The 9,946-nt window shown below is 41.8% G+C and overlaps 1 protein-coding gene across 1 annotated transcript; it reads right to left on the bottom strand.

The window, feature by feature from the left end:
- Window positions 1-608: 608 nt before the first annotated feature.
- LOC144783930 (olfactory receptor 1F1-like) lies at window positions 609-9,575 on the bottom strand. Its single transcript, XM_078662663.1, has 2 exons — window positions 9,491-9,575; window positions 609-1,567 (listed from the first exon to the last, which is right to left on the bottom strand). The coding sequence occupies exons 1-2, from the start codon at window positions 9,573-9,575 to the stop codon at window positions 609-611; spliced, it is 1,044 nt and encodes a 347-aa protein (XP_078518789.1).
- Between the last annotated feature and the right edge of the window lie 371 nt (window positions 9,576-9,946).

Here is a 9,946-nt window from a genome sequence, read left to right as displayed (position 1 = left end):
TACCAAAATTTAGCACCTAAAGCAAGTCAATAATCGCAGTAGATCAAGACGAATCTGACATTTGTGTCAAATGCCAAGATAAAATTCTTGCATGCACCACTTTTAAATACTAGGGACCCTTTTTTGTACGCTACAGCGCTGACTTATTTAATATTTAAATGTAGGGTTCTATCCTATCAAAAAGGTTCTTATGACATATTTGGATGCAGGTTTACAAGCTGTAGCAGTCAGGCATGCCTGGTAGGCTGAAGTCATTTTCTTTCCTTGTCAGCCTAATGGATCCCACAATATGTGCTGAAATCCTTAGGTGACATTTACCTTTTTCAAGCCACTGGCGAATTTTCCTACACCATATATGATGACTTTAGTGGGAAGTTAACCATGCCAATCAAGGATTGTTCAATTTTTAAATGTTTTAGGGGTCGGAGCATGTAAATGGGGACTAGCCAGCAGTGCCCCTGAATGGTGAGTTCAAAAAGCAGAAACACCAGTCAGCACTAAATAGGGTGATCACGCAAAAGAGGGGTTTTCTCAATTTTGCATAATATTCATTATATATAAATAGATTGACCACTCAGGTTACTAAACTCTGATCAAAGCATCACTGTTCAGACAGTATGGTGTAAAATGTATCTGCCAATCATTCTTTTCAGTGCTTCCTTAACTTGGTTGTTCCTCAGGCAGTAGATGAAAGGATTGACCATCGGGGTCACAACTGTATACATGACCGTCAGAAGTTTGTCCTTCTGGAGTGAATAGCTTGATGTGGGCCGGATGTAGTTAAAAATTATAGTACCATAGTACAAGGTGACAACAATTAAGTGAGAGGAACAGGTAGAAAAGGCTCTGTGCCTCCCTTCTTTTGACTGCATCTTCAAAATTGTATATATGATATAAATGTAGGAGACAATAACAGATATTAGGGTCAGCAGCAAAATGAAGGAGGACTCAGTTAAAATAAACAGTTCATAGCTGGCTGTGTCAGAGCAGGACAGCATCAGCAGTGGTGGGACATCACAGAAGAATTGCTGGATCTGGTTGGGTCCACAGTAGGTAAAATTTGAAAAAAGCACATTGTACAACAAGGAACGCAGGCAGCCAATCACCCATAAACTAGTTGTCAGAATTGTGCAGACTTTTGTGCTCATGAGAGTAGTGTAACGTAGCGGGTGGCAGATCGCTACATATCTGTCTATTGCCATTACCGCTAAAATTAAAATCTCTGCGGTGGCAAAGAAAGCAAAAAAGTATAGTTGAGTAATACAGCCATGAAAGGTAATTGTCTTATTGTCCAATAGGAGATTTGACAGCATTTTAGGAAGGAGAACTGTGGTAAAGCCCATGTCAAGAACAGAAAGGTTTAAAAGGAAGAAATACATTGGAGTGTGAAGCTTTGAGTCAGCCACAATGATGGTGATAATACTGGCATTTCCACCTAAAGTGATCAAGTACATTGCCAGGAAGAGGAAAAACAGGACTTTGTTCTGCCCTGGATTATCTGAGAGTCCCACCAAGATAAATTCTTTCACCACGGTTAGGTTTCTCAGTTTACTCTGTGCCATTGAATCTGCAAGAATAAAGAAAACATTCTAAGAAGAACTTATATACATTTTATATTCCTCAAGCTAATTTAGATCTCTCTTTAAAAAAAAATATATATTTTACGTGATCCTAACATTGCAGACAAACCCGCTGACATTTTCAGTAACTTCACTGGCAATATCACATGTGATCTCTCATTTGTGGTATCACTAATTACATTGCAGCCAAAGAAATATCCAAATTAACAGCCACACTCACACACCTATTGAAGTTGTACATTCTTTTTACAGATCTCAATGCACATGTTGTTTATATAAATTTTGGCAAACATATCGCGCCTATAACTTCCTGTCAAATGTTTCTCTCTAAACACACGTGTGTTCCAATATCCTGATTACTTCTTTCTTTCAAATGCTAGTCCTAAAACATAGGGGCATATTAGCAAGAGCCTCGTTAAAATTATCGTTGTTTTAGCGGCAGGAAACTGCTGCTAAAATGGCAATAATGGGCTTACTAATATGCGTTATAGAATTCCAATAGAAGCCCAGGTTTGATGTCCTGCACATCTAACCTGGGCTTCTATTGGAATTCTAAAACACATATTAGCAAGCCCATTATCGCCATTTTAATGAGGTTCTTGCTAATATGCCCCATTAAAGTTTATTTTCAGCCATTGATTCGTTTAGGTAAACTTTCCTCTGACATTGCTTATTTGAAATGTCCAATCTGTTGTTTACCCCGTAATTCCCTAACACCACATATGATCGCTCAGCGGCTGCCAAAGCATTCTGTATTTTATCATACACAGGCATTTTGGCCTTTCCCGACTCATGTTTACTATAGGTATATTGAATATTTCATGCGCTTTATGCGATGGAATGGCCCTCCACCCCATTTGTTGTGGCTATGACTAGTTCTCAATTTACTCACATCTGCACCTCCCACATGGGTGCAATATGAATTGCCACAACAAGAGGACGAATGCTCAGCGGCTGTCCCTCTTTTTCATTTAAATCTTACATTTGACTTCCAATAGATTGCGGACCCCTAGGAGCCACGTATCCTTATCTAAGATGTTTTAATACCCAGCACACAACCATGACCCTCACGACAACAACTTTGCTTTCTAGATTCATCGGTAATTCTGACAAATGATCTACTGACCTGCAGACTTCCAAACACATACGTGCACAGATGGCCATACTTCTACCTGTCTCCTGAGTAAGTGTTGACTTAACCAAGGGTGGGTTTCAGCAGTTTCCATCTCAGTCTATCATGTATTGTCCCAGAATACATAGGTGTCTTCTCTGATTTTAGGAGCTCAGCTGAGCAGTTTCTCAACATCATTTTCCAGCCTGTAGGAACACACTCGATGCATAATTAGGTAAATCTTTACCTCTCTTTACACACATTCACTACCTCTTTGACCCTAAGTAAGTTACTTAACACAAGGTATCCATTTACTCCTAGGTGCTCCCTACCACGCTAGTCCTGATGAAGACCCCACCCTAAGGCTGGACTCACCTAGTATACATGATAGGGGTCGAAACATGGACTTCAATTTGATCACAAGACAGGACAACTGTAATTCATTTGACAGTGTTCACAGATTTCTATGTGATTTCTCTGGAACTATTGACCTCTACTTAGGCCGGATCAGTAATCACCAAACAAATGGGATGAATGTATGTCACACTACCCTTTCCTTGTCCACTACCCTCACGTTTTCATTTTTATCACAACCACTTCTCACTCCCTGCTTCCCAACCCTGAGCACCAAATATTGTAAATATTTACATTTTTCTGAAGATGAGTGAGCAACTGCGTTGCCACAATTTAGAATTTCTACTCTGTTGTAAATAAACTGCATAAATCTGCAAGTTTGACTAGAATTGGTATTGAGGATGCAACTCACTATTGGTTTTTGCTATAATCATTGTGTGCTACTGGGCCATTTCATTGTTGTACTGGATAATTAACCCGGGACTTTTAGCCCATCGGGTATCCCCCTTGTATATATAATACCTTGCTCTCAGGGGGCACACTGACAGTGTGCCACTGGTCAGTGCGCCTCCTGAGAGCCACTTTGCCTCTGCAACAATGTCTGTAATACAACGCGGGCGCAGAGGCAAAGAGATTCAAATGGGAGAACACCCCCTCAAGATAGGGCAGGCACTTTGTTTGCGCCAGCGCTATTGAGTTTTACAGAAGGGGCCGCACAAGTGTCTGCTGCCCCTTCTGCAATACCAAAGTGCCCCAGGGTGCACAAAGTGGGTGCAAATGGCCATTGCGCCCGAGGCACTTTTTGAAATACAGCCTCCGATGGTCAAGCAGCCAAAGTCTAGATCAGGCCTCTATCAATACTTTCTGCTTTTTAAGTGCATACACATTAATATAATGGTATACATGGATGGACCCCTAAAAACGACTAGCTATCACCCAGCTTGGAACATCCAAGCAGCTATTGAAGATTCAATCAGTTTTACGGTTAAAGAATTGCTGACATTTAAAGAAACATTGTTTCTAGCAGACTTTAGTCTTCAAAAGAATGATACCAATACGAACCAATGCGAACCATGCCACAGCCCTATCTTTCTTGCTCACAAAAACCTACAAACAACAACAAGGCACACTAAGTATTACAATTACTCCCTGACATAAAATCACAATTGAAGACCCCGTTCCACCTGACTGAACTGATCATCACTTATTTGCATTTCTGACCAATCTCATGATAGAGAGACCCAAACATAAGAGGAGCTGGAACCTTTCCACACAAATAAAATGAAGGTAGCAGAGGCATTTATTACCATGGACCACGTCTTCTTAATAAATCCCCTTTAAACGAGATTCTGATTGGGCAAAGTTTTGTGGTAGTTCATATCCTATCCAACTGAAGCGTATATTATTGTTTAAAAAAAACAACTCACAACCACATCCAGATTCAATACCATTTGGCGCCCCACCATTCTGATATGTCTGTATGGAGTGATAGGACATGCAATTTGTGTTTATATTCGTGCTACAGAAAAAGTGAAAATAAATATGTTGTGAGTTGCTCAGGTGGGTACAACAGAAATAAAAAATACATTTTTTAAAATATACCTTGTTTAAATAAAGATATAATGAAATCAAATCAAAAAGCACTTTATTCGGTTTCATACATGAAAACCATAAAAGTTACATAGCATCTAAATGACTGACTGACTGAAGGTATTTATAGAGCGCACTACTGCCGAGGCGTCTTGGCGCTGGGTGATGTGATTAAACATAATGGCCGACATGTTGAGGGATGGGAAAAGGGCCATGTTTTGATTTCTTTCCTGAAGACAGATCTGTTTGATAGGAGTCTCAGGTGTGTGTGACGTAAAAACATGATATAATAAAATTACAAACAATTCATAACAATACGAAATATAAAAAGTACCCTACAGATAAAATTCATATACAAGGCATACAACATAAAACAGGGGGAACATACCGCTAGATGAAGATACTACATTTCCATACAAGCCCTTGTTCTCACAGTGGATTTCAAATAACCCATGATAAAAAATATGCAGTCTGCTTTCAACAGTTGCAGATACAAGAGCGCTGGACGAACCTGATTAAAATGTAAGTTCTTTATAGGGGGGGGGGTAAAAAATATCTCTGTGGTACCTCATAAAATTTACAAAACATAATAAAGTGTAGTAGATCCTGCATAAAGATATAAGCAGACTGTATGCTGGTTGCCTCAGCAGAAACAGGCCGGCCGGTTGTTTCCTGCAATCAGTTGCTTGCACTACTACTAATACTGTCTTCATTATTATTAAGGGAATAGGAGAGCAATCCCAGGCCACTACAGTTAGTTCCTGCTGTTTTTTGTGGAGTGTCTTTGCATCAGGCTTCCACCTGGGAATGCCCATCTCCATAGACCCAAGTTAAAATTCAGCTTGAGGTGATGAGGTACCTCGAGGACACTGACCATCTCAAACAAACCTTTAGAGCACAGAATACTCCTTAGTACACAAACATCAAATTTATCAGGCAGTTCCCAAAACAGGCAAATGGAACTCACATTGTGATCAATAACCAATTTGATGAAATAGCCACAATAGTACAATTTGACGAGTAGGGCAAAGAGGCTGAAGTCCCAAAGAATGTTGCTTTTTTTGTAAGTTTAGTCACATTTCCTATTTCAATCCACTGTAATGGCTCAAGCATTGGATGACAAGAGCAATCTGTTTTGCATGGCCTGCAGGCACCTTTTAAAGGGATTAAATCTTGAGTAATCAGCAAATCAATACTAAATGCTAATTAAAAAATGTAATTGAACAAAAAATATACAAACATAGTAAATATAGTAAAGATGTTTTTCAGCTCCTACAACATTGATTTTTGGCATATTTGCAAGGTGAATTCCTCAGCATCCGCGCATCTTTGTTATTCAGACAGGTTTGTTGGGGCAGAGAAGTCCCCTGCATGGTGACGGACATGGACCCCAGCCCTGAGTACCCCAGTTACAAGGAAATCTGGACCTCTGGAGCTGGTTTTTGGTCATGGGCAAACAGCTATCATGCATGTACATCGTGACTCAGGCCTGTTTCATAGTAATGGGATCTTGTTAGACCAGAAGGGGTGTCCTAAGGGCTACTCTCATAGTGGTACACAGGACAGCCCTTGACACAAGCACAGGGGTAGCAGCATACTCGTAGGAATCAGTAGTGGAACAGGCCTTGTTACCTGTGTCACTGACGTGATACCTACCAGTCCACTCATGTAAAGGGTTGTGATAGTGCACTTTCCTCACCTTTGGCCTACATGTTGTCTGTATCTATTGCTGTGTAGCATGTGAAACCTGTGTGCTGGAATGGATGTGCGCCTGTGGATGGTAAATGTCTTGAAGGCGTGTGGGTTCCGTTCAGAAGTCCAAGGCCTTGAAAAGCTGTTTGGAGGAGGGGACTGCAAGCCCCCACCACACACATACAGGTAGATGTGACATTCTGCCATTCCAAATGGCCGGGTGGCAACACGAACACAGGAGGAAAGGTAGCAGATCTCTTTAATTCAAGAAGAGTCACTTGTCAGTGGAGCCTGGACTCATTGTCAGGTGAGATGTTTTTTCTGATAAGGGTACCACTGTAGGACCAGGAAATCATGATAGAAGGTAGGCCTTAGAACTCTGTAGAGGCTTATTTCAGTCTAGGCTGACAGCCAAGTGTGATCCCCAGTTACTCCTTTGGCCTTTGCTGTGGGTCAATTGCAACTGCAGGTGCTCGTACTGTGGCAAACTGTCCATTTAACGAGGGACAGGACAGAGAAGAGGACACTTCAAAAGGGTTCAACACCCACAACAAAAATTTAAAAGGCCTAGAAATTAAATCACATCTGCCTCTAGATATGGACTATAAAAGTGGGAATGTGAGTCCAACATGTTGTTCAGCAAGATTGTGGAAAAAAGATTAGCAGGACTTCTAGTCAAGGAACCAAGGTCAACTAGTCCCCCTGCTTGGTGAAGGGACATCACTCAGGAAGTCAAGACCATTTGTCCTGAGCCTGGAGCCCCTGCCTGCATTACAAGACCAGAGGACTGTTGAAGTCAGTGACCCTCATATGCACGGTGGGGTCACTATAGAGTTAGGGCCATCACCTTTGCTGACCCTGGGTTGAGTAAGACTGTTCTAGGATGCCAAGCCTCCTGGGGATTTACACAAACTAAGCACATAGCGCTACTGAAATTGACTCTTAAGACCAACCTCCGATTTTCTTGTGTAGTGACTACTGTGAGCCACATCTGAAAGTCACCTCCATTAACAATGGGAAAAATGTGTCCCACTAAAAAGGATGCAGGGAATCTGGGGTACTGCACAGGACAACACTAGCTCACTGATCTTAAGAGACTTTTGATATTATTTAGTTTTTTATTTACAGTATATACCACTTCTATTACAAAAGTGAGTTTTTGACTGGACAAACAGGTATTGCCGGTAGTGGATGTATTTTGAGTCTTGCGTCTGTGAAGGCATTACACTTATCCGTAAAATTACTTTGATTGATTTGGTTTAAATCATAAAAAGAGCAGCTTAACCACTAAAACACATAAACAGATACCACATAAAATGAATGAGCAAAGTACAAATTAGTTAATAAATTCTCCTTTAAAATTTGTGATAAAAACTTTTTTTTTGTTAAAAAAAAACACAGTACAGTTGGTTTCTTCCATGAAGCTTTATCCTGTTCTTGAGAAATTGTTTTATTGACTATTTGTTTAAACTCCGTATAGGATGGTATTGTCTGCCAGGCTTCCTCTAACTGTAGGGCCTCAATCGATTGCCTTAAGAATGAATAAACTGAATTACTCAATTGGGATTGCTTTTTAACCCCCAGCCAACAATAATTTGCCAGAGAGTCTTCTTCTACTGCCCGCATTCTCCAATAGTATTTAACCAGCGCTCCTTGTCTTGACATGATCTGGTTTTTTAACTCAAATTCTAGTCTGATCCGGGCTTGAGAAGTATGGTGCGGAATTTTAAATAGATTTTTAAAGAGACTGGTTTGGGCGATGTTCAGAGTTGTTGCGTCCTTTGTGTTTAGGAGTTCTGAACCGTAAGTGATTGAAGGTAAACATGTTGCTGCCACAACCTTTAGTAAGTGGGTTGCTGAACAGTCACTGACTTTTTTTTGCAGGTTTTTAAATGCAAATAATAGCTGTTTGGCTTTTGTTTTCTGCAGTTCTTGGTGTTGCTTGTAATTAAGGTGGCGATCCAAAATGAATCCCAGATATTTATATGTTCCCTGCTGGTCCTGGCGATTGCTTTTGATCTTCCAAGTGAATTTTTTCTTTTTTATTTGGACTTTAAAAACACATGACCTTGGTTTTCTTAAAGTTTATGTATAGTTGGTTTGAGGCTGTGTATTCTACTAGTTTATTTATCAGATGTTGGAGGCCACAAGGCATTTGGGATATCAGCACAATGTCATCGGCATATTGCAAACTTGCTATTCTCACATTCCTCAGTTTTGGGGGATCACCTAATGTCAAAAGTAAGTTGTTGTCTAGGTCGGCTGTATATATATTAAATAAACAGGGGGCTAGAACGCACCCCTGTGTTAAGCCATTGGTGGTGGCAATTTTGTTTGTTAAGGTTCGACCATCTCCCATTTTTATTTAAACCCATATTTTAGAGTAGAAATTAATTGTTGCATTCAGTAAGTTTGTGGTGACTCCCCAGGATTCCATTTTTGCCCAGAAGGCTTGTCTGGGGACCTTGTTGAAGGCTGCCTTGAGATCCACAAAACATGCATACAGAACTTTTGAATTGGCAATGGATTGATTGGCCAAAAGTGTAACAGCAGATATGTTTGTTAAAGTGCCCATTCCAGCTACCTCTCCATAAGAGCCTTGTTTTGACCCACACAACCACGAAAATCCTAATGGTTTTATACTTGACCGAGTTGCTGAGAACCAGGAGTAGGGCAAGCACTGCGACACCAAGAGGAAAAAGCAACAGCCCATTAGCTTGAGCTCAGTAAACCCTGTTTGCCCCATGTCCCTCTGAAAGGGGTTCTTATAGGGCACCCTCAAGCAAGTAGTCGCAGTTAGAGCATCAAGTGTACAGAAAAACCTACAGGAGTCGTAAACAACTCGAAAGGTAATTGTTTTTGTCACAACTAACAAAGATTGTTTAGAATAATCTCACGTTCGGAGGGGAACATGGCGGCCAGAAGCTAACGGCCGTGACAGAGAGCTCCCGAGATGTGGGGCGTGAGGAGGCTGAGGAGGCGGATCGACCACTGCAGCAGGTTATCGTAAACCCTGCTCTGAGACGCTGCTGAGACTCTTCTAAATACGAGGTTTCTTCTGCACATTTTCAGCCTAACTTTCCCCTCCTAGAGTCACCTCTCCTTTGCCGATTTCTCTATATCGTCTGCCGGTTTATGTCCATGCTCACATTCACGCCCTCACCTCCCGCCTGCAGCCGCTGCCCTGCCCGGTTATCTGCCGATTTCTGCTGGCCTCCGCGCTTCTGCAGGTCGGGTGTGGCGTGCATGGAGGGCGGTTTTCTTTTGTTTCCAGCCTTGGGTTTTGTGGCGTTTTAGGGGCTAGGTTGAGCTGTGTTTTTCTCGCTCCTGTCGTGTTTTGTTCGTGCCCACTCGCCTTCTGTCTGTTTGCTCCTTTGGCCTGCCTGCTTCCTCGCATCTGTTTTGGAATTGTGAAACGACCCAGGTGTGGAACGCGCGGATGGTGCATGACGGCGGGGGCGGAGTGGCTTCGGAGCTTCCTAGCAGCCACGCCCTCGGTGCTGCCAGAGTGTGGAGGCGGCAGGCCCTCTTATTCCAACCCCGTTTGTCCCTGGGTGTGGAACTGACCTCTTTTTTTCACCTATCTCGGCAAGCAGTGGTACTGCAGGATCCATAAGAC

The sequence above is a fragment of the Lissotriton helveticus genome, chromosome 10 (genome assembly GCF_964261635.1).
Source record: "Lissotriton helveticus chromosome 10, aLisHel1.1, whole genome shotgun sequence".
In the NCBI taxonomy this organism is placed as follows: domain Eukaryota; kingdom Metazoa; phylum Chordata; class Amphibia; order Caudata; family Salamandridae; genus Lissotriton; species Lissotriton helveticus.
This window is presented reverse-complemented; position numbering and strand designations above follow the sequence as displayed.

Bases quoted from the DNA above. Each gene is read 5' to 3' on its own strand.
- LOC144783930 (XM_078662663.1), bottom strand. From the start codon at position 9,575: ATGCACGCCACACCCGACCTGCAGAAGCGCGGAGGCCAGCAGAAATCG. The intron at 1,568-9,490 runs GTGAGGGCGTGA...TTATTCTTGCAG, and splicing joins GCAGCGGCTGCAGGCGGGAG to ATTCAATGGCACAGAGTAAA.